Below are 24,774 nucleotides of genomic sequence, written 5' to 3' on the forward strand. Positions count from 1 at the left end.
GCCCGGGCGAATGGAGCCCGGCGGCTTTCCCTGCGGCGGTCTAGGAAGAGGCAAAGGCCGCGGGAACCTGGCGGGGACAGGCGAGGCTAGCGGGCAGGGCGGTGTGGACCCCCACGGGCCGCGCGGGCCACAGGACTCGCCCTCCGCAGGGATCGCGCCGCCTCCACGGCAGCAGCATCTCGCGCTCGCTTTCTCGGTCCCTGAGGCCGCGACACCTAGTGCGGGGCCGCGGCGAGGAAGGGCGGGCGAGGAGGGAGGGGGACACCAGGAGGAAGCCCCGAGCGAGAAGCACCGCTCCCGCCAGGAGAGGAGCCTTCCCGCCCATCCCGAAACTTTTCCAACAATCGCAGGCGTAATCCTCGCAGGTTCTGGCAGCCCCGAGTCGCCATCGGGGAGGAGGCTTGGCAAACACACACACGTGTCCCCCCTCCCCCCGGCACACAGGCGGAGGTACACAGGCACCCCGGGAGGGACCGGGCCTCTCGGGAGGTGACTGAGGGCGTGAAGGCAGCAGGCGGCCACACAGCTGAAAGAAACTCCCCGAAAGCCGGAACGAGCGCTTAAAAACCTGCACCAACTCGGAAGGGTAGCGGTACCCGGAGGTTTTGCGTAACTTTGCCCACTGCGCCCCCGCGTGCAAAGGCGTCCCCTCGCACTCACACCCTCACCCCACCCCACTCCCGCTCCGCTGCGGCCCGAGCCTGCCTTTGTATTTCGGTGACAGCGAAAGATGTGCTGATCTGAACCAGTGGTGGTTGTGGGGGTGGTGTGTGTGTGTGTGTGGAGGGACTGTAAATTGGGTGAATTCCACCTCCTGACAGCCCCAGATACGGAGAGAACTAGCACCGGGTTCTCCCCGAAGGCGTCCCCTCCTCTTCTCTCTGACCTTGGGTCTCCAGCTTTTTCACTATTATGGGTTGAAGAAGATAAAGCACAAGCAGATCGATGTGTGTTTTTTACTGAAACCACAGCCTTTCCAAATCGTAGCCCTCAAAGAGCTTGGTGGGGTTGGAGAAAGGCAAGTTATTTCGGGGAGCAAGAGCACCCCTCGGAAGGTTCGCACGCGGCCTGGCGGGCGCCTAGCCCGGCTCAGCGCGGCCGGGCGAAGTGGCTGGATTATGTAAGTAACAGCCCTCCATGTGCTCACGACCATCTGTTAATATCTTGATATTGGAAAGTTCGGTGCCTGAGGCAAAGCCAGGGTTGGCGGCAAAGAGCTTCCAGCCTACTCCTTATTACTTCAGGGCAGGGAATGTACCTTCCTTTGATCGTTTTCACCCACTTCCATAAAATCAAGTAGTCGTGTGACCCTTAAATCACTGACAACTCCTCTTCCCCGCGGGTGTGTGTTTGTGGGGGACCAGTGATTTTCTTCGAGGTCACCTTATTGTAATGATTCCTTCCAATGAATCTATACTTTTATGACAACTGCACTCCTTTAGGTAAAAGGGAAGATTCTTATTTGGAGGTGGGGGCTTTATTTTATTTTAAAAATTATGATTATTTTTTCTCTCAGCACCTATGAGTCTAAATTCTTGTAAGGGTTATATTTCAACTTATTTGGAGTGATTTCTCTTGTTTATTTTGAAAGCTGTTGGTTAAACAAACATCACTCGGAGGCTTCTAAGCAATGGGGTTCCCAAGAGAGAAACGCTGCAGCTGCTACTTGCTACTGATCTTGTGGCATTTCACTTTCTCCCCCCCCCCCCCATTCAGAACAAATTCAGGTTGGGTTTGGCGTCACACAGGGCACTGGGGATGAGAATGAGAGAGGCCAGCAGTCAGTCAGCCTCTAGGCAACCTACAGCAGGCCTGCACCCTGGGGGTGGTTTTTCTTTGTCCTCCCTTCCTCGGGTTGGTGGTAGTGGTGGTGGGTGGTTGGGTTGGTGAACTGGTGACTGTGAAGGTTCTTGGGCATCCTTCTCTGAAATCCACCATCATGTTTACCTCTCAACTGAATCTTGTCAAAAATCCCCCAAATTAATTTTAAGATCTGATGACAGTTGTTTGTAAGGTTATAAGTTACTTGCATGCACTGCTTTCCCTCCTACCCTTACCTAAGGGCTTTAAGAAAGAACAAGAGGGGATAATAGACCAAGGAAATGTCAAGGCAAGTGTGTTTAACCCAGAACTAGATGTCTGAGTGATAATTGCAAGAGTTTGACTAAGAGCACACAGATTACCTCTCAGATAAATAAGCAAAGGCAACCTGCAGAGAGAGAGTTTGTTAGAAGGCCGGTCAGAACTTGGGTTAACTTTAAAGTTACTGGGATTGTGTTGGCAATGGGGCAGGGAAAGGGGTTTGCGTTGACCCTAGGCTTGGCTGCTGGTTTCACAGATGGAGCCAATATCTAGGCGACTTCTCGTCTCCGGGCTGACTGATCGCTTGTTCCCTATCAGAAAACAAACCAGGAGTCGCCCGAGATATGGGGGGTTGGGCCTCTCGCCCTGCTCCAGGGCCGCCTGAAACCCGGGAGAGAGCCGCAGCTCTGACAAGAGAGATTGCCAGCAGCCTGGCCTGTTCGGTCGCCCCGACAGTAGGGGACAAGACAGGGCTCGGCGTAGGCAGCTCCGGGAGCTGGGCTGTAGACCGAGCTCGCTAGCCCAGAGTCGCACGCGCTCTTACAGCGGCTCCTGCGCCCTAATGCGGGCTGCGAACTGCCGCGGCAGAGAGGGGCGAGCCGCGAGCCTCCGTCGCCCAGACTAGGGGTAGGGGAGTTTCCTTGTTTGTCGAGTGGGTTACCCGGACTTCAGCTCGGGCCTGGTTTGCCCTCGGCGTGATACAGGACTTACTCGGTGCGCAGGAAACTTTTCCCGCCGCCAGATCCCAGGAGTGGTGTGTGCAAAACGTGCATCCGAGCGCTAGGTGCAATTGCCCCAAACTTGTGGGCTGAAGTTCAAGCCATTTCTTTCCAGAGTCTGAATCTTATTCTCTTTCCTTGCCTCCTTTCTTCCTGCTTCTCTCCCTTTTCCTTTCCTGGCCTCCTCCCTTTAAATGTCAAACTGAGCAGATGGTTTTAAGGTGTGGAGGGCATACACTATTTACTCCTACCAGTTTATTTGTAGGCTGGCGGTAACTTATGTGTACAAATAGATTCTTAAGGAAACATAATTGGACGGGGGAAAAAAAGAAAGTAGCTTTGATCTATTCTCAGAACCCAAATTCCGTGCTTAATACACCCGCTTACCTCGAAGGGACCCAACCAATAGAAGCATTATTCCATCCTGTATCTAATGGGCATGTTGATAGATTATTTCAGTCCCCAGCTTAAATTGTCACATCTCGATTAGAACACTTGATACAGTAGCCGTTCACTGGAGGTGTGACTGGTGTGTGTGCATTCGTCTGTGTTGTTTCCATAATGGAAGGAGGGAGTGTCTGGGGGCAGCGAAAGGGGGACGAAAAGAAAGCTGGGGATGCTCAGGTAAGTCTCTTTTCTTATCCTGGGCAATAACCTGGTCGACCTGATTTTTTTCCCCCTTTCTTTTCAATGTTTGAATTTCGTGCCAAAAGTTTCCTGCAGGGTATAGACAGACACATGCTACCAACGCTATTCTTATTCAAAAGAGAAGACTTAATATTCTCTTCACAGTTTGATGAATTTGAGGCTGAAATTGTAAATGTCCCAGAAAACACTGGGGTGTGTGTGTGTGTGTGTGTGTGTGTGCGCGCGCGCGTGCGTGTAGAAGATGGTAGCAGTGGTAGACCAGTGTACTGGCCATACACTTAATAAATACTATTATCACAGCACTTGATTCAACCTTTGCTATGATTAAATTTGAGGGACACAGAAAAAATACTTGTTCCTTCCTACTTTAAAAAAAAAATGAGCATCTAAACGACTAGGTATGAGTGTCTATGTTTCGAAGCTCTTGCAAGCCCTAGCTTTTATGGGATCTTTAAGTCATAAACGCGATTGCTTTATTAAAAGCCGTTTACTCTGCCGGTGAACCGGACCTTCTAGCTATAGCTGGAGACTCTCTCTTTAGCATTTGTTACTTACAAAGCCCAAGGAGCTCTTTAAGAGCGACATTATTATTATTATTTTTTTATCTTACTGGTTATTTTTCATCCAAGAAATATCAAACCAAAGTGAATTTTCTCTGGCTTTATGTTGGAACCCAACACTTCGGTTTTTAAAATGCTTGCCCAATAAACTTCAGAGTTTCCTACCTAGACGTCGAAATTGGGTAAATTCTATGTTGAACTACTTTCTTTGGTCATTCCGGGGTGAGTGATCTAGTGAGGGATAATCACGAGATAATGTTTGTAACATATTTTTTTAGTGGCTGCTGCACCCATAGTCCGAATATTATTGTCACAAGTAACCGAAGGTAAAAAATTTTTCTTCCTAATAATTTTGACGGGTGATTGACGGGAATCAGCCAATGTTGATCTTTTGAATATCAGATGCAACGGACCCAGTGTGAAACTTCTGGCACCTATTATTTTAATTGCAAAAACCTACCTGTATTTTTTCGTCCACCTCCTCTTCAAAAGGAAGCAAGGGTGACATGTGTTGTTGATACTAGCTATGATCTTTTTAGAAGTGCAATGGTTTGAGGATCCCCCACTCTCTCCTTCTTTACCACTCCCACTCCTAAAGCCCCCACTTTTTCTCCAGTATACTTTTTCCGTGCTTTCCTCCACCCAAGTTCGAGGAGCGCTCACTCGCTCGGCCACTCGGCGAACTCGATCAGCTGTATCTGGGAAATGAGAAAAAAAAAAAAAAAAAAAAAAAGACCTGCGTCCTGGAAGAGCGAGTGTGAGCCAGGCGCCGCTTTGCATAGTGCCCGCAGATGGCTCGCTGCGGCCCCGGCGCGGCGATCCAGGCGCCCCGAAGCAGTGGCAGGGCGGGGGTGGGGTGGGGGCCGGGGATGGAGGCCGGGGAGGGGAAGCGCAGGGCCCCTCTCCCCTCCTCTCTTTTCAGCCCCTCACCCCCACCCCTTATATATATATATATATATATATTTTTTTTTTTAATTTTTTTTTTCCTCCCAAGTTCTCTTGCCTCGCTATCCCCCCTTGAATCCGAAGGCGCCTCGCGATTGGGTGCTGGGGCCGGGTACGTCAGTCAGACTGTGACGTGCAGTCTTCCTGTTTCCTTCAGCTGTGTCTTAAAGTAAATCTTGTTGTGGAGCGGAGCCCTCAGCTGAGGGAGCGCTCTGAAATAATACACCATTGCAGCCGGGGAAAGCAGAGCGGCGCAAAAGAGCTCTCGCCGGGTCCGCCTGCTCCCTCTCTGCTTCGCTCCTCTTCTCTTCTTCCCTCTTCTCTCTCTTCTCTTCTGCTTTCTTCTCTCCTCTTCTCGTCTCCTGCTTTCTCCTCTTCCCTTTTCTCCTCTCATTTTCTTTTTTCTCCGCTTCTTTCCACTCCTCTCCCCCCTCGCCCCTTCTCTCCAGCTCTCCTCTCCCCTCCCCGCCCTCCCTCTCTCTCCCCTCTCCCTCTCCCACTCGCCCGCTCGCTCGCTCTCGCACAGACTCACCGTCCCTTGTCCAATTATCATATTCATCACCCGCAAGATATCACCGTGTGTGCGCGCGCGTGTTTTCCTCTCTCAGCCGGCAAAAAGGGAGAGAGAGAGAGAGAGAGAGAGAGAGAGAGAGAGAGAGAGAGAGAGAGAGAGAGAGAGAGAGAGAGAGACTCGGTCCCACTGCTCTCTGCACCGCGTAAGTATCTTCTCTCCCTCGTGAGTCCCCTCCCCTTTTCCAGAATCACTTGCACTGGCTTGTTCTTGAATGAGAAGGAAAGAAAAGAGCCTCCCATTACTCATACCCGTGTAAACATTTTTTTTTCCAGGAGAATGTGGTGTTATTTAAATGAATCATAATAAAATAGCCTCTAAACAGTTTCTAAGCAGGAGCCTCAGTGGAACTCAGCGCCCCGCTCCTCCCAGTTCCTAAGAGTAAGTGATCCGCTTGGCTTTTATTTCTTTCTCTTTCCTGCTGGTGGCTGGGGGTGGTGGTGGTGTTGGCGATGGGGGAGGCTGATGTGGCTGGACTTGTCGCTGATCTTGTCACCTTTTGTGTACTGTTTCTGGGGTGCGAGGAGGCGTTGGCTTCCTTTCCTTCTTTCTCTTGGCCTCTATTCTCGGGAAAGAGGACCGCGCGAGGGGGACCGGGTCGCTTTTTGTTCGTCTGGATCCCCGCTTTCCGCCAAGCCTCATCTTTCCCATCTCCCGGGGTTTAAAACTCCGGGGCTAGTCCCCACGTCCTTTCCCTTTGTCTTGTTTATTATAGCTGCCTTTCTTCCCGGCTCTTGCAATTTGCTTGTCATTTGCATACCTTTCACTTCTCTTTTTTAACCCCAGCAGAGGGCCGGGAGTGGGGAGGAGGAGAGAGGGAGGAGGGGGGCGCTCTGTTACTTTCCTCTCAAAACGCTGTCGACGCTGAAATGTTGAAATCGGGGTTGGAGCGGTGGAGTGATGGGTCCGGGGAAACCAGAGCGGCGCCCCTCTCCTGAGCCCAGAGCTGGGGCAAGTTGAGTAGGGTAAGGCGGCACCTGGAGCCCTCCGGGGTCGTGTGGTGGAGGGAGTGGGGCCTGAACGCCGCGGAGATCAGATTGTGGCCGGGGTGGGCTTAGGGGTGTTCTTGGGCAGCGGATGTCCGAGGCGAAGAATCTCACAGCCATCGCTGGCATTCTATGGTGTTGGGCCGCTTCCGTCTGGTCTTGTCTGGGTGGTACCTACTGTTTTTTCCCAGTTCGGAGGACTTATGGAGGAAGGAGAGGAGAGGTGCGAGTAATTGTTGCTGGGAAGAATAGTGAGGAGGGCGGGAAGAAGGGGGAAGAGCTGCTGTCTTGCCCGAGCAGACTAGAGGGGTCAGGGAGGGGGGCGAGTTTGGCTGGGGGGGGGGGAGATATCATCCAAAGTCCAGTTTAGCAAGTTGTTGGCTCTTCTAGTGTGACATCCAGTTAGTCCTCCTGCTAACACTGAGCGTTGATGGAGGGAGCGATGGGGGTGGGGGTAAGGGGGGAGTAGCTTTCCACACTCACTGGTCTCCCGCCCCTTCCCAGCTTCTTCGGAAGTGGAGAGTCCTCCAGGCAGAGAGCAGAAACAGAAGGAGGGGTTGGGCGATAGTCTTAAATAGCCCAAGGAGGCAGGTTGGAGTGTGAAACTGCTGTTCTTGGCAACCCAGAGCCCTACTCCGCCTGGGGGAAGGCTGGGAACTCACCTGCTTGTTTTTATTTTTCCAAGAAGGTCTGTGTTGTCTCCTTAAGCTTATAAAAACAGAGTACAAGGTGGCCTCCTCTCAAAGTCAAGGCTAGAAGAGTCTCTCTTTTTTTTTTCTTTTCTTTCCCCTACCCCCTCCCTCTCTCCCCCACACTCATGCCCTCCCTTACCAAAATAATAATAATAATATACCCCCACCCACCCTCCCACACACATACATTTTCTTTCCTAAACTAGGTAGGCAGAAGTCTATTAGCAGAGTGCGCATGGGCAGGGCCTGACAGGTGTGTTGTGTCAAGAAAGACAGGTGCAAATTTCCTCTGTGTCTATGTGTCTGTGTGTTCCAGACCACAAGGCTTGCTTGAGGGTTGTAGAGGTTTATGAATTTATGGTCGTCCTGGTTAATAGGATTGTCTGGGCTAATGGGAATTGGGCTGTTGTTGTGTTTTTAGCCCTGTCCTGTGAGTTCTTTGGGAAGGGATGGGGGCAAGTCTGTATGTATTTGTTTATTTTTCTTAAGGACGTTGGCAGGCTGCTGCTGAGGCCATGTTTCAGGCTTCTGTCTGCCAGTGGCCAAAAGCACCCCCACTTCAGGCAGCAGGTGGAGAGAGATTGACTTTCCCTTTGCTTCCCTCCAGTTTATGCCTGTCTCCCAGGTCTGTGCTTGGCAGAGAGAGAGAGAGAAGTCCTTTGTGTGTGTGTGTGTGTGTGTGTGTGGGACAGAGATGGGTGTGTGTAACTGCCAAAAATACCAACGTCAGTTTGAAAGTGTTACTGGTGTTAAAGCTTATCTTTTTAGCCTGCTTTCTCCCTGTCCAGAAAGAATAGGTATGTGAATAAACTTTTAAGTCATATGTTAAATACTGTCATAAAGTAGAATTCACTTGTCATTGTACCAGATATGTGCCACATGTCCTAGATATGACTTTGATGGAGAAGAAAAATCTCAAGTACATGAGAGGTAACTGTGCTTTTCTATTTGATGCAAGATTCAGGCGGCCAGTTCTATGAAGAGTTGCTTGCAAGAACTTCTGAGTATTTTCAAAATGAAATAGACTGTGTGTGGTGAGGAAGAAAAAGGAGAGTGTTCTAGTTAACCTACTCATGGATATGTTTATATAATGGTAAACAGATGAATTTAAGGACTGCAGATTGATGTGTGAGGGAGGATTGGGGGAATTCAATGTGAGGACTCTGTGGATTCTTAAAATTTGACCTTTTAAATTTTTGCATTAAACAGGCTCCTTCTTTAAATTAAGTTGCATAGAAATAGGTTAGATGATAAATGGTTTTTCTTGGCTTGTTTTGTTGTTTGGGTGGTTAACATTGTTTCCATGAAAATAAGATAGTATGTGTCATTTATTCTTTAAACTTAAGCATCAAAGCCACCCCTCCATACTTTCCTTGGATGCTTTTGAAGTTCTTTTGTAATTAAAATGTCATCTATGGCTATGTTCATTTACTTTATTTTTAATAGGGATTATCTGTGCTTGGCACTTATTGATATTTTATGTGTTCATTATGCAGAATTCTATTTAGTTTAATCACTACTTTGTGGTGGGGGGAAAGTCATGCATACATAACATGCATCTTTGTTCTCACTTTATTTCCTAGCATCACTCTTCTATAAGCAGCACATGCAATCTTAAAACCCAAGCTAGCTTAATTCATAAGTTGCCAGACTTATTCTTTAGTTGTTCAAATTCAAAAGGCCTTTTTTTTTCATCAATTTCCTATATCATTTCAGGAATTAGCTCAAATTTTCAATGTTAATATGAAACTTTTTACATTTAGGACAAAAAAGGAAATTGTAAAATGTTATTGATATTATAGTATGAAAGTGGATTCTGAATGATGTGTTAATATAGTATTCTAATTGTTTGTATAAATTGGAAGAGATATATAACAAGAATTTCTCAAGCCTTTTTTCCTAATGTATCTAAAACCTCAAAGCTTAGATGTTTAGAGTATCCCAAATTTCTGCAAAAAGGAAAAACTAAAAGTGTATTTTCTTAAGATTATTTTTCATACTCTTCTATTTACCCAACGTGGCGAATTATTACTTTTTAAATAAGTAGAGATTTATAATTTGGGCACATCTCAGAAAATGTTCTGTGTTCATTTTGCAGGTGAAAAATATATAGAATTTTTAATAGAATCATAAATGAAATGATTACGATTTGAGAACTCTATCATGATAGGAAAATTTAAACCCTTTCAATACAATCTTAGTTAATGGAAGTATTAACTTATGCCAATTGGGTTCTTCAAAATAAATATCAAAGGTTTTCTTACCTGACAATAAGAAATGTATCTAAAGGAAAAGTTGTTAAATAACAGATATGAACTCTTGAATACAGAGAAGGGAGCAGCTTAGTGATATGGGGTGGGGGAAGTACCTAAATCAAATCATCTGATTATTTTCCCCCTTGAATTACTGATTTTCAGATTGATTAAAAAGAGTCTTTGTTAACGATATTCCACTTAACATTTCATAACCAGGTTAACCCAAGTAGATTGGAGATCCATTCAAAAATGACTTTCTAAAAGAACTAAAATGTAAGCAATTTTTCCAAATAATTTTATCAACAAAGACAGATAATCTAAATCGAAGCAGGAAGCCATGCCAACCTTATATTCTCCCTGTCTCATAAAAGATTTGTCTGAACTATCTGGATAATTACCATAATGAAACACTTCTTTGTCCAGAATCTGGACTCCAGATAGATGCAGTAAAAGTTGCATCCCCTTCCCCAAAATAGCTTCTTTATTAGAGTGGAGCACTGAGCTACTTTCTGCTTCATATTGCAATGTTCCTTTGAAATTCTTTACTGAAAATTCTTCTCTACTAACATTAAGTCAATCAGGATTCTTAGAACTCTCTCTTTTAAATAGAATGTCAGATAATTCCAATTTCAATGAAAAATCTTTTGGAATAGTTAAAATCTGTTCTTATCTGTTGTCTGTTCTTATCTCTTTCTGGGAAGAATCTGCTATGTTAAGATATCTGTTGCATGGGAGTTATTAAAGCATTTGTATAGATTAGATGCCAACTGATGCAGCAAAATATTCAATAATTTAAAAATTCTATATAGTTTTTCATATTAAAGAGGACTTTATAGGAATAGAGTATGTGTATTTGATCAATAATAATTTGGGTTCAAAGTCTACATCAGTATTTTTTTTATTCTTGCTGATATTGATATTTACCAGTGCTGATCAAAAGGTTTCATATTGCCTAGTTAAATCAGAATTAACCTTAAAAAATTGTGAGAATCAATTATAATCATAGCTGAAACATTATGGCTTAGTACATATTTTGAGAAATTTAGGAGTTTTTGAAAATCTTAATGGAGAAGACAACATTCATGATAAAGTCATTCCATAGCATCCTTTAAATTCTGAATTGGAAAACCATGGAAACACTTAGAAAAATGTTTTCAAGTGATTTAGTTTACATTATGGTCATTTGATAGAGCATTTTCTTATGTGGTGAACATATCAGTGTGTGTGTGTGTGTGTGTGTGTGTGTGTCTTGTTTGTGAAACATGATGTTATTAAAGTACTGTCAACCAGTTATTATTTATCTTGCCTATAGCCTCCATGGGTTATGGTCCCAATGTATACTATCACTCTATCTTTATTTCTAAGTTTAGGTCTAAACTTTATAGAGATATATATTTATTTGTTCCTATTAATATGATGTCTTTCTGGATTAAATCACTTTCTCTACTTTTTCTCATTTGTTTTGTTCTATGTATTATGTCTCAGCTAGACATTTTACAATAAGACCCCAAAAGTGTTTAAATTTTATTAGCCCCAAATAGAAAGGAATCATGATTTAATTTTAAAATGTGAAGCAATTGAAAGATAATTTCAAAAAAATCAGTTTAGTTTGGTGAATTTGAAGAGAGTTACAGGATTATCTTGTTCTTAGCAGACTGGATGAGCATGTTTAATTAACACTTATTCTCCACTGAAGATGAAAGTATCATGTCTCTCCACCTTAGAAAGAGCAGGGCCCTCCTCTTGGCTCTGGCATGAGGCAGGGATGCAGCTGTTGATACCTAGGCTGGATGAGAGGACCTGCAGATGATACAGGTAAATGGCAGTTTGGAAAAGGAGGATGCCTGGGGATGACCTTGTGCACATCAATGAAACTGGTCTATTCTTTCTGAGGCTCTGCATCAGAGGTTATCTTCTAGTAGTAAGATGGGCAGGAAAGTCCAATTTGGGTGTTAAGGTGAACAGGGAGAGAAAATACTGCAGGAAGTTTGTTCAGTATTTGATTGGATATCTGTGTGCTTTGCAGGTGATATTAAAAAGAAAAGGATTTGCACACAGAAAGAAAAGAGGTAAAATTTTAAAATAATGACAGTGAGCTCTATTTCTGGAAAGCTGATATATGCACAAAAGAGTTTTCTTTGTAACCCCCCACATTTCCAAGTGTTCCTGTGACTTATAATCCAGCCTTTTTCTTGTTCTTTCTCTTACCTGACAGCCACACCTGATTTATCATGTCTAATATTTTAGTGAAATATTTGTCACGGTATTTTTGTATTCCTGAAACCAATTTCATTATTAAATGTGTGAGGAGTCTCAATTACTCTGAATTCAGTCTTCAGCCCAATATTATAGTTATTGAGATGTCTTCATCCCAAGTTCATAAAATTTTATCCTGAAGCATATAAAAAGTATTTCATCCTCAAGTGTACAAAAATATATAGAAAGAAACATCATCTTGCTTTCATGGTTACCCTAAAGCAGATTCTTTTTAAGAAGTTTATCTTCATGTACACCAAAAGCTGCATGATGAAATCTTTGTTGCATTAAAAAAAAAAAAAAAAAGAATACATATTGTTGCCATGTAAGCATTGAGCATTTTCTTGATTTTTGCAGGTTATTTCATGCTGAAATTATGCCTATTTGCATGGATAGTCATTCTTTAAAACTAGCCACAGATGCAGTCCTAGGGAGCACGTAGATGTTTTTACAGGTGAACCGAAAGAGATGGGAGCTGTTCCAAACACTCTGCACGCTGCCTTTGGCAATAGACCCTGTTATTGTGAAGATGTGCTCTGTTAAGCAAACGTGAAGTTCAATATCAGATAAATCCAGCATGAAAAAAATATTTTCATTTTCTTCAAAAATGCTAAGTGTAAACAAAAAGATGTGACATTTTGCATGTACACAAAATTTGGGGTTAGCATTGCTAGTTAATAAGTCTCACAATATGTCAAGTGCCTTTTATAAAATGCAAGCAAGGATGTTCCCATTTTATATTGTGTCCCCAAGAAACAACGGAAGTTCATATACAAAGAACCTATTTCCCTTTCTCACATATTTGATTGATGTTATTTTCTTTCTTTCTATATCTTCAATCAGTCATTTTTTTTTTCTGTTTTAATTTTTTTTCCTTTCCTGTTACTTGGCATAGGAAATAAGATTCACAAATGGAGTATGTTAAACCATTTCTTTAGGTGTTTGAAGTACAATTTGGGCAGATTTTAACAGAAGAAAACTATACTAAAGATGTACTTTGCCTAGTTCATAGTTTATTGTGCCACATATTGATTTTTCAAAAGTGACATTTTTCTTTTGCAGAACCCAACTTTCTAATAATTAAAGTCATCAAAAGGACATTGTAAAAATTTATAAATATTCTTGGTTATAGAAAGATATAGCCACAGATACCATCTTCACATATGATTTCACTAATAAAAATGCATAATATGCTAAATAAGCAGACTTGTAAAATGAGTATTTGTGAATTTCTTTCAATGCTAAATTAGCCATTTATGTTTGAAAGATGCTGATTGGGATGTTCTTCACATTTCACATATGACAAAAATATTTTAAACTTCAGTAATAAAGGGTGTGTGTAAAATATTTGCATTTATTTTAGAGTCTTTTTCCTTCAGTAGCATCAAAACCACAATAGTTTTAATGCAGAAATGGAATTTTTCATCCCAATTTCACACAGTCTCAAAATCTAACCTTATTTCTTAAGTATAGACCACTTTCATCTTCTTTCATAATATGAATCTCAATGCCCAAAATTTAATCAATTGGTTGTCAGAGGCTGTGTTCTTATAATCTACTGTTTCTTCTGAAGATAAACAGTATCATTTTAGGCATTTGTGAAAGAGAATCATATTACTGGTGCTTAAGCAGTTTTTGCTTTTTTTTTTTTTTTAATCTTAATCCATCTTAAACCAGTGGAGCAGAAATATTTAAAAATGTTTCATTTCAAGCAGAGTGCATAATAAATTGCAATAATTGTAATGTGCCATAAATCCCAGAGCCTATGCATTTTGCATTTGATTCAGGATTGAGGTCAGGAAATTTGGAGAAATTTAAAGAAAATGATTCATCAGTCCTTTTGTTCTGTTGGCCAGGGTCCCGGGATTCTTGAGCTGTGCCCAGCTGACGAGCTTTTGAAGATGGCACAATAACCGTCCAGTGATGCCTGACCATGACAGCACAGCCCTCTTAAGCCGGCAAACCAAGAGGAGAAGAGTTGACATTGGAGTGAAAAGGACGGTAGGGACAGCATCTGCATTTTTTGCTAAGGCAAGAGCAACGTTTTTTAGTGCCATGAATCCCCAAGGTTCTGAGCAGGATGTTGAGTATTCAGTGGTGCAGCATGCAGATGGGGAAAAGTCAAATGTACTCCGCAAGCTGCTGAAGAGGGCGAACTCGTATGAAGATGCCATGATGCCTTTTCCAGGAGCAACCATAATTTCCCAGCTGTTGAAAAATAACATGAACAAAAATGGTGGCACGGAGCCCAGTTTCCAAGCCAGCGGTCTCTCTAGTACAGGCTCCGAAGTACATCAGGAGGATATATGCAGCAACTCTTCAAGAGACAGCCCCCCAGAGTGTCTTTCCCCTTTTGGCAGGCCTACTATGAGCCAGTTTGATATGGATCGCTTATGTGATGAGCACCTGAGAGCAAAGCGTGCCCGGGTTGAGAATATAATTCGGGGTATGAGCCATTCCCCCAGTGTGGCATTAAGGGGCAATGAAAATGAAAGAGAGATGGCCCCGCAGTCTGTGAGTCCCCGAGAAAGTTACAGAGAAAACAAACGCAAGCAAAAGCTGCCCCAGCAGCAGCAACAGAGTTTCCAGCAGCTGGTTTCAGCCCGAAAAGAACAGAAGCGAGAGGAGCGCCGACAGCTGAAACAGCAGCTGGAGGACATGCAGAAACAGCTGCGCCAGCTGCAGGAAAAGTTCTACCAAATCTATGACAGCACTGATTCTGAAAATGATGAAGATGGTAACCTGTCTGAAGACAGCATGCGCTCCGAGATCCTGGAGGCGCGGGCCCAGGACTCGGTCGGGAGGTCCGACAACGAGATGTGTGAGCTGGACCCAGGTCAGTTCATCGACCGGGCTCGAGCCCTGATCAGAGAGCAGGAGCTGGCTGACAACAAGCCCAAGCGAGAAGGCAACAACAAAGAAAGAGACCACGGGCCAAACTCCTTACAACCCGAAGGCAAACATTTGGCCGAGACCTTGAAACAGGAACTGAACACTGCCATGTCACAAGTTGTGGACACAGTGGTCAAAGTATTTTCGGCCAAGCCTTCCCGCCAGGTTCCTCAGGTCTTCCCACCTCTCCAGATCCCCCAGGCCAGATTTGCAGTCAACGGGGAAAATCACAATTTCCACACCGCCAACCAGCGCCTGCAGTGCTTTGGCGACGTCATCATTCCGAACCCCCTGGACACCTTTGGCAACGTGCAGATGCCCAGTTCCACAGACCAGACAGAAGCACTGCCCCTGGTTGTCCGCAAAAACTCATCTGACCAGTCTGCCTCCGGCCCGGCCGCTGGCGGCCACCACCAGCCCCTGCACCAGTCACCTCTCTCTGCCACCGCAGGCTTCACCACCTCCACTTTCCGCCATCCCTTCCCCCTTCCCTTGATGGCCTACCCATTTCAGAGTCCATTAGGTGCTCCCTCTGGCTCCTTCTCTGGAAAAGACAGAGCCTCTCCTGAATCCTTAGACTTAACTAGGGATACCACGAGTCTGAGGACCAAGATGTCATCCCACCATCTGAGCCACCATCCTTGTTCACCAGCACACCCACCCAGCACCGCCGAAGGGCTCTCCTTGTCGCTCATAAAGTCTGAGTGTGGCGATCTGCAAGACATGTCCGAAATCTCACCTTATTCGGGAAGTGCAATATCCTTTTATTTCCCCCCTCAAGAAACAAACAAAACAAAAAGCCAAAAAAAAAAAAAAGTTTTTCTGAAAGGGTAGGTTTACACAATATAAAGAATAATGTAGATCAGCATCTACTCCAGAATGCAATCTTTCTTGTTCCTCAGTGTCATAGGCTTTTATCAGCATGATCACAGAAAAGCTTAACACTAAATTGTCATCTTTGCAACTTTCATCGGTTGTTAATTGCCTCCATGGGGTGGTTTCTCCGTGTGCTTTTTCAGTAGTGTATTTTATGCTGTTCTTCCTGTATACCTTCTTTTTTTTTTCTAATCGTAGATTCAGAAATGGAAAAAAAAAATTCTCATTGTAAATATTGAATTCTCTCAGATATTTTATATATAAAGATGGTAAATTTTATTATGGAGTAAGGAGAAAAGTCAGTTTTCAGACCCATAAGATTCCGCAAAGAAAACTTCTCACTTTAACCCATCTGCAAGGCTCCTGGTCCACTTAAGGAAGGCCCGATTAAATCTTATGGAGAGTGCTTTATTGGTGGGAGGCTGCTGTCCTGTGGTGGGAAAAAGATGGATGTGGCAAGGGGGGAGTTAGATTCTTTAATCTTTAAGTGAGACTCTTTTTTATATAGGAAATATACAGGTACTGATTTATTCAGACAGCATCAGTCTCTCCGTTCACCCAAGGTCTGTTCCTTGGGTCTGGTGCAGCTGCCTCTATGCATGATTAACCTCTGCTCAACCATACACAGAAATCTTTTGTCCTAACATACACAAAGCAAATTATTTTGGAAAGCAAGAGAGCACAATTAAATATAAAACTCAGCTGTATTCGACTTAAAAATGACTCCTTTTATGACTCCTTTAAATTTTGAACTTGGCTTTTATATAGAGGTACCAGATATATATATATATATATTTTAGTAGACCTATCCTAACTCCAGCTATTTTTAACTGATGGCACTTTCCCCCCCTCTGTAAATTGCTCCTTTCAGTAATTTTTAAAAAAAATCTTGCAGTTGTTAATCTTTTGGGGTAGTAGAATAATAAGCATTTGGGGACAGGTGGAAGCATGTTTCTTATTTAATAAGTTACCAGATGGATATAAAATTTAGCAATTAACTTAGCTGCTACAAAACTGAGGATTTTGAGCAATCGTCTTGATGACTAGAGATTGACATTTTATTATCTAAGCTCACTCCAGAGGCTGCCACATAACTGCAAAGTCCCAGCTATGATAGAAATACGTTTTCCTTGGTCATCCTCCAGCCAACTCTCAGGATAGGGGTGAAGTTTTTGGTAAGGTGAATTGGAGCCACAAGTTTGAGATGCTTTGGACAGGTAAACATGGAGTCTCCCTCTGTACAAGGAAGAGGAGAAGAACATTGTGAGAGGGTCGTTGAGGTCTTAGATTTGAGTCTCGACTTGGGTGCTGATTTAACTTCAATATCTCAAAAAGCTCAAATTCCACCTGCCAGTCTTGAAGCTAAAGTGTAACAAGCACCATGATTTTTATGTTATAAGCAGGCAATGAAGTTTTGTTCACATGGTTGGAATATAGCTGTTGGTGATGCAAAAGGGTGAAGTAAGGAAACGCAATGGCTTGAATGGGTTTTCACCCTTCCCAAGAAGAGGATCTTTTGAAGTGCCTACCAGGATGACATGTAGGGCTGGACCCTGTGGCACTTAAAGAGAGCCCTAAACTTGTGAAACAAGTAGTATAGTAGTGAGTTGTTTCTTTCTCCCCCTACCCCCACAAGTGTAAAGGATAAAGGTACGTGCATGCCCATTTTGATGAATATCTGAAGCCAGTTTTCAAAGTCCTATAAGTCTATACTAATATAAACTCTTGCTTGTGATGCTAGTTTATAGTTTTTAGAGCTTAGCCTTCTTGTTATAACCAGATAATTATAATTTGCCTGTGCTTTTTGTTTTTCTAAGTTAGTTTGGTATTCTAGGGGAAAAAAAATCTTTTAGATTGCTTTAAGTGTCAGCTGTGTTCATTGTCTCACCCTCTCTAAATCCCCTGAGGAATTTTGAGGATTTGAATGGAAAGAAGTTTCTTCTATTTTTCTACATACCAAAGGCTGTAAAGAAAATATAGTTGCTTTTACTGCATAGGGATAACTTTTCCCATTTCTACCAATATAAGATTTTTATTAAACAGTGATGGGGAGAAGTACCCATGATCACATGGAATGTAGCTGCTTAAGCCTGGAGTTGTTCTCTTGTATCATTATGGCTGAAAGCTTTGGGCCTCTTGTTGCAATTAATGGTTACATTTTCCATGTTTGGGCCTTACTAACCTGGTTTTCTCCTTCTCTATTACATTGTACACCTAACTAGTCAGCTTATTAGTAGATTTTTTTTTTCCTCAGGAAGAAGAGGATAGACAAGCCACCTTTTCTGGTCCCCACAATTCTGGAACAACTGAGAATCTATTTATTGACAGATTGGATTCACTTTGCTCCTGTCTCTATCACTGTATGTCAATGAGTTCTACCCTTGATTTACCTGATTATAGACAAAATTGTACTTTTCTCTGAACTCCTTTTGCTATTTGATTATAGACAAAATTTTCAAGCTTAGTTTGAAGAAATCTCGGAATCATAACAAGTAGTGTTTAACTTTAGTTTTAGGGATACAGAGCCATGTTTGAATCCCTTTTACAATTATTTTGAGGAAAGATCAATAGAAATAACCAGAAGTAGAATGAAATGGTACCACCATGATTATCATTCTTGTGTTTTTATTTTTGGCTCATGGTTTTCCAAATTGTTTTAAATAATTTAAGTCTTAAGGAATGATTCTTTTCTACTCCAAAGGGCATCATCTGATGCTTTTTTTTTTTTTTTGAACAAAGTAGCCAAGATAAAAACTATTAAGAACATCAGCTTATCAGCTGAATCCATCCTAAGTTGAACACATTAAATATATATGTTCTAAATAATAGAGCACTCCACCTCATCGCCTGTGGTAGGAAGGAAATCATGAATGTGTGCATATTAAACTGAAAGTCAATGCACCTGGTCAAAGAGCTCATGTCTTGGATATAAAAAATGTGTTCAGTATCTTTGCAAATGAATCTATTTAATCAAATATTAAGTTTTATTCAAATTCCCAAAGAAACAACCAGCCAATTGCTTTTCTTCACGATGCTCCTTGTCATTCATCCTCTTTGCATCTCAAGAAAAATAGCCTTGTTTAGGCCTCAAACATTTGCATGCACCCAATTAAAGCACAAGAGTAGTATTATAAGCCATTAAGATGTGCAGGTGAAGAAATTGAGCTTGATCTCTGGGGCAGTCAGCTTCCCCCTATTTGACTTTTAGAAAGAATATTAAAACTACTTGAAATTTAGAAGGAAAAAGAAATATTTAAATGTTAAGAAATTAAAATTCAACCTGAAACATGAATTAAAAATAAATTTCTAAAATATAAAACAAATCCACAGAAGCTGATTTTTTACATTTTTAGATGTTTCCTGGATCCATAATAATTCTCTAAGTGATAGTGATACACACAGATTAAGTAAGGATTGAAAAAGTGTGGGTCCTAGTCTCCCCAATGTCCGGAAAAAATTTATAATTTAAATTTTTGTCTTCCAAGAGATTAGTGTAAACTACACATCCCTCTGGTTCCATTGAACTTCTTAGTATAGTAACAACTTGCTCTGTTACTATCATTAAATGAGGGAATTTAGCTCTTTCCTCCCCATCACAGGTTCCTACAGGAAGCCTCTTAGAAACAGCAGATCAGACAATAAGAAGGAAACCAAAATTCTTTAGGTTTGCAAGCATTTGAGAAAAAATAAGTAGTCCCAGTCCATTTCCTTGGAATTGCAACATATAACATTGTCCTGCAATCCAGAGTTCAGTTTAGTAAAAGAGAATTTTCTTCCTCCAGCCTTCACCACCTATTATTTTTCTATTTGCCTCTTTCCTGCCTCCTGCTCCTCCCGCTGGGGCTGTTTAGGTAAGGTTGTATTGTTCTTGGTAAACAGACAACACTTAGCTTCTCAGGTTGTTTGGACACCACTTTAGGTTCAGCTGCTGTACCCTGCTTCTCTGATCTTTTATATTCCCGAGCAGATGTCTTTCATTAATTTATGGATTTATCATCTTTTCTTTTTTTTTTCCTTTTTTTCTTCTTTTTTTTTTCTTTTTTACACCTGGCAGCTGTCTCAAGTTTCAGCAGTTATTGTCTATTTTGCATTACACATAGAATTGAATGTCATCTGTCTTCACAAAGCTATGGCTAAGAGAATTGAGGCAAAGCCACATGAGCTGCCGGGACAGATCTTGCTTGCGTTCCATCCCCCCTCAACCCACCCACCCCCCCTCCCTTTACCTCCTTAATATTTATTTGTGCTCATTTTCTTTCCTGGCCTTGAATGGAGCTTAGCTCGTGTTCAGTACAGCTGTATGTTTACTGAATCTATTCCATCATGAGTCATTGTGCGTGTGTAAGTATCCAGGAAACAGCTAGTGCTTTCTTGGAAGAACAGTTGCTTTTCAGCACACGCACTTAAAAGGGAAATTAACCAATTGGTCAGTTCAGATTTATTTTGAGGAGAAAGAAAGGATTATCTAACTGTTGGCTTTTAAATGTTTCATTAGCTATTTTTAATAGTTTATTAGAAACATATATTTTATGGGAATTTTATCTTAATTGCACAATGAGCAAGAGATAGAGATTTATTCTGTGTTCCATTTCAACTGATCGATTCCAAACATGACCAATAGGAAACATTTTGAAGCAAAAAACATTTTGAACTTCAGAAATCCAAATTCGAGATTTTGTGTGTGTGTGTATGAAATTAAAAAAACTCTCAATTCTGATCAAAATATGATGGAGATTTTATTTATTTTTTAAATAAAAACTGCAACATCGTAGCAAAATTGGAATGAAAGGAAAGCTTCAGGAAGTTTCGATAGCTCTCTGCCTATCTGAGGAATAAAGCAAAACAGTTGAATTTCATGTGAGACCAGATTTTGAAAGATGTGGGACTCATAAGTAATTAAACATATGAGGTTGTTTTCATGTAGCTGTCTGAAAGAAGAGATTGGAACCCAGATCTGAGAATATTGTCAAACTTGGGGCTTCCCTAAAACTCTTATCATGAGGCAATAGGAGACAGCTTGCAGCTATTATTTCACTTATCCATTTGGACAGATGGTCCTGAAGTGTCCTGGGCTCCTTTAGTCTTCTCTATCAGTCTAATGGAGGTTACTGGAGGGCCTTTCAGCTCTTTCCTTGGCACAAGAAGTATGTCAGTCATAAATTATCGTCTTTGTAATCATTAAGGACCTCAAACAAAAACACAAGTTCAGTTAAGCTGCTTTGGCTTACAGACATAAAATCAAATTTTCTTTCTTCAGTGTTTATTTTCAGTTACAACACACACACACACACACACACACACACATGCCCGCACAAAACCACAATGCTTAACTTTTCTATTTGCCAACCAAGGTGATCTTTTTTTTTTTTTAATGGCATGGGGTATAAAAGGGAATGTTAATTGAACAAATTCTCAGCCGAATATTTGGTTAAATACTCTGCTATAAGTAGTCAAGAGCTTATCAATATTAATTTGATCATGATTCTCTAGTACTTCTCTGGTTCCCCTCTATTCTTACGATTAGTCATGCTGTACTTGATGGAGGTCATTGGGAAACCTTTATCTTCTGTGAGTGGCTGTGTTTATTTGCCTTTTCTTCATAAGATGTGAAATTCTGTTGGGTAATCAAGGGTGTGTGTGTGTGTGTGTGTGTGTGTGTGGTGTGCATGAACCTGTACACATTTTCTTTTTCTTTTTTTCCTTATTTTTCCCAGACTCTCCTTTAAGAGAAAAAAATCCTTAGAGAAGCTTCTAGGAAAGACCCTTAATTGACCTTGTGGGGGACCACATTGATTTTCTCCACGTGCATCTTCATTTCTGATAAATTATAAAGCCATTAATTTGCTGAGGAAATGGCAGGGCCAGGCTGCGGCACAGATGTGACCAGAGCCATCCCAGCTCAGAGTCTGCTGAGGAGTGCCAAGAATCCGGGCGAGAATCAGGAAGCCTAGATTGTTATGGTTAGCCTCACATTCTCTTGGGAACTGTTTTAGTTGTTGCTGTTTACAGATCTAAAAGGTAATGATGTTTCCAGATAAATAGGTCTTCTTATTTGGGGTAAGTGGCCATTTATTGATCTACTAACCCACATTTATTGATTTGTTAGCCCCAACTACTGTGTCACTCTCAAAGGAGTTAACTATAAATCCAGGACAAGCAAATCGTATTTGGTTTTGGACCGTTGCTTTAACAAAAGGGACACCCCCCCCCCCACCCTGTTCTCCCTGTGCCAAAACTACCCCTACCAAGTTAGAATCATTATTTTAAAGGAAACAATTCAAAGGAGATAAAAGTATGATAGGAAGAAATCAAGTCACGAAGCCCCATTAGATTAGCACTAAGAGGTAAAATGTGAAGCTTGTGTAACAGTGTTCAAAATAATGTGTTTTCTATGTTCACGTATGTCAGTATAATAATTTGATGTAAACCACAGGGTGTGGAGAGTCAAACAAACAGAACTGTAATTGTGATGAAGGAAAAATCTCTTATGATGAGAGTTGTGCAGTAACACATTGGGTGCATCTATCTCCTTAGCAACAAGTGAACGTATGGATAGCATACGGGACCTAGAGCAGGGGACAGGTTTGGCCACCTTTGTCACAAAGTAGCCAAGAATCTGCAGCTAATTGTTCATCCTTACCTGTACATTTGGCAATTTCTGACTGGTGATAGATTCCTTAGCCAGTGCCATGGGCTGTGTGATGGGCCTCCATTCTGGGGGTGACTGTGTGCATGGTGGGGGGCAGGAGTGACAAATCCTTGTTGTTTATGGAATTTTCTGCCTTAACCAATTGCATCCTACATGCAGGAAGGATTGTCACCCAATCACTTGAAAAAAGCAAAGCTCATGTTCTTTTATACCCGTTACCCCAGCTCCAATATGCTGAAGACCTACTTCTCCGATGTAAAGGTAGGGGTATTTTTTTATTATATAGTTTTTCTTTTTCTTTTTTTTTTATTTTCTATGCATGTGGTAGTGATTGAACTCTCAGAAGTTAATGGAGATGAATATGGACTCAGCTTATTAATACACCTGTGTCTTAATGGATTGGATGCACTTGTCCTTTTGTCTAAAGGTGTGCTGAGCAGAGATGCCACTTGTGTATTCAGACCGAAGGACTGGTATTCCAAGTTACGAGGGTTTGCAGCGTAGTCCGGGAAACTTTAGCCTCTGTCTTTGTATGTTTTAGTAGCTTCCTGGAAGAAATTTCCGCTCGTAATGGATGGTTGTGCTTTAGAGAATGTTTTCCCCCCCCTCCCCTCTGCAACAGTAAACTGTTTCTGTTTTTGTTTCTGTTGGTTCCCCCATATTTGTGCCTATGAAAGCAAACTCTAGCACCTCTTTTTCCCCCCTGTCGAAAAGGAGCGTGCATTGAAATTCTCTATGCAGTAGCTGCTTAAAAACAAAAGTGATGATTGTCTCTTATTTACAACTTAATTTGTTGTTGATGTAGAGTACACTGAGCATAAGGAGAATGAATAAAGTGACAGATTCAGGACACATTATTCAAATGAGGATATGAAAGCTGTCGGCCTACAGCTGCAGCCTCCCTCATTCTACAGAATATGGGGACCTCCTGGTTCTCTGTGTGTGTATGTGTCTGTGTGTGTGTGTGTCTCTGTGTGTGTGTTGTGTGTGGGCTTTAAGTAATTGTTTGCATCAACTTGATGTTGTGTTAATCATCTGTAACTTTTTAAAACATAGATTGGGTTTTGATGATGATAATGGCACACATGGTATCATTATCCAAGGAACTTGATAAACATTACATTAGCTGAGATTAGTTTATTAGGGTTGGGTGTTTTTTCCCCCACCCCTCCACTGCCCACCCCCATATGTACAAGTTCTTATTTCTGCCACTGAGAACTCAGAAGCTGCCAAAACATGCTCTCTCCTCTCCGGCTTCCCTCTGCATAGCTTGTTTTGTACTCCAGGCTCGAGTTGCTTCCTTGGCCCCATTTTGCAGGCCAACTCATTTCAGTTTCCTTCATTGATGTTTGATTTGGCCTTATGAGAAAAGTTCTGTTTTCACTCCTGTTTGCTTTTGAATTGTGTGTCAACTTGAGCCTTTTATCTCTCCCCTTCCCTGGCTGTACTCCTTAAGTGGAAGGCATGTTTTCTCCTCATTCAGTGCCAACCGGCTGGGAAGGATGGGGAAGGCAGAAAAAGTCTGGAACAGAAAGGGGTTGCCTAAGAACAGGCTGAGTAACACAGGAGACCAAGAAAAGGGTCTGGGTTTGGGCAGGGGGTGGATGGAGGTGGGGTATCTAGAATAGACTTGTAGAAGGGAATTGGCCAGCGGGTTGAGGACTGGCTGGCTTCTAGAACTTGGTAGAACCTGGCAAAGTTTATCTTCTAGGGAATCCTCCCAGAATCTTGATTTGATGAGGGTAAGATAGAAAAGAGGCAAAAAAGGATATGACATGCGCACACACATATGTTCACATTGTGTGTCCATGTCACCTCCTTCACACCTCCCCTTAGTGCAAAAATCTTCAAGGGTGTGACATAATTATGGTAATACTTTATATTATTTATATAGCATTTTTCACCTAGAAAGAGGTCAAAGAATCTTACGAACTGAATACATAAGCATCATTCACCCACCATTCAAATGCAGCCACCTGGAGGGCTAGACAGCAGTAGCCAATCTGAGCCATCAACACTACCCAACTGTAGACATGAACATTAGGTACACTCATGTTTTTGTGTGTGCACACATGTGGTGGGGAAAGCATAAGGCAGGGAAGATTATTGATCTGTGGTTTTATAAATGCCATGCAATAGAAACCAACAAGAAACCATTCCCATTTCTTTAGAATACATCTAGCGATGCAGCGTCACACATAACTACCTATTCTGTATAAATAGCAATAAAAAACCTGCATGCTTATGTTATTTTAAAAGGTGGCAATATTCAGATTATAAATTCTCTCCATACATAGCTTAACCATACTGGGAGAGAAAACTATCAAAGTGTATGGGAATCTGGTTAAATAATAATTAGGCACTCTAATGGAGGGGAAACAGTAGGATATAGAAGGCAAAGAAGAAAATCACCAGAGGTCATTTCTCTTTTAGTTTTGGAATGAATTATACATTTTAACTTTCTTAATTATGTCTTTTGTTTGGCTAATAATTAATGAATTTGTATTCCCTGAGCTCACGCTGATGAGAACGAAAAGTCATGCATACAAGGGTTAAAGGTGGTCCTGGCATGGTGGCCCAGAAACTTTCAGATAACAATGGCAGATCTTTCTGAGATTTCTTTAATATTAAGAATCATTCCAA

General features: G+C 42.0%; 1 protein-coding gene across 11 annotated transcripts in view; it reads left to right on the top strand.

The window, feature by feature from the left end:
* The first annotated feature begins 496 nt into the window (after nucleotides 1-496).
* Nucleotides 497-24,774, top strand: part of Prox1 (prospero homeobox 1) — a 59,891-nt gene continuing 35,613 nt past the window's right edge. The window contains exons 1-5 of one of the 11 annotated variants that reach the window (XM_046438496.2): nucleotides 5,004-5,670; nucleotides 5,801-5,906; nucleotides 11,485-11,527; nucleotides 13,571-15,362; nucleotides 22,285-22,392. In XM_046438496.2, coding sequence (XP_046294452.1) covers nucleotides 13,638-15,362; nucleotides 22,285-22,392 — 1,833 coding nt within the window. In that variant the 5' untranslated portion in view covers nucleotides 5,004-5,670; nucleotides 5,801-5,906; nucleotides 11,485-11,527; nucleotides 13,571-13,637. The other 10 variants (XM_046438495.2, XM_046438504.2, XM_046438497.2 and 7 more) reach the window with 10 other exon arrangements.

The sequence above is a fragment of the Marmota monax genome, unplaced genomic scaffold, assembly GCF_021218885.2.
Source record: "Marmota monax isolate L192 unplaced genomic scaffold, Marmota_monax_Labrador192_F-V1.1 WCK01_AAM20220418_F8-fsc00118, whole genome shotgun sequence".
Taxonomy (NCBI): domain Eukaryota; kingdom Metazoa; phylum Chordata; class Mammalia; order Rodentia; family Sciuridae; genus Marmota; species Marmota monax.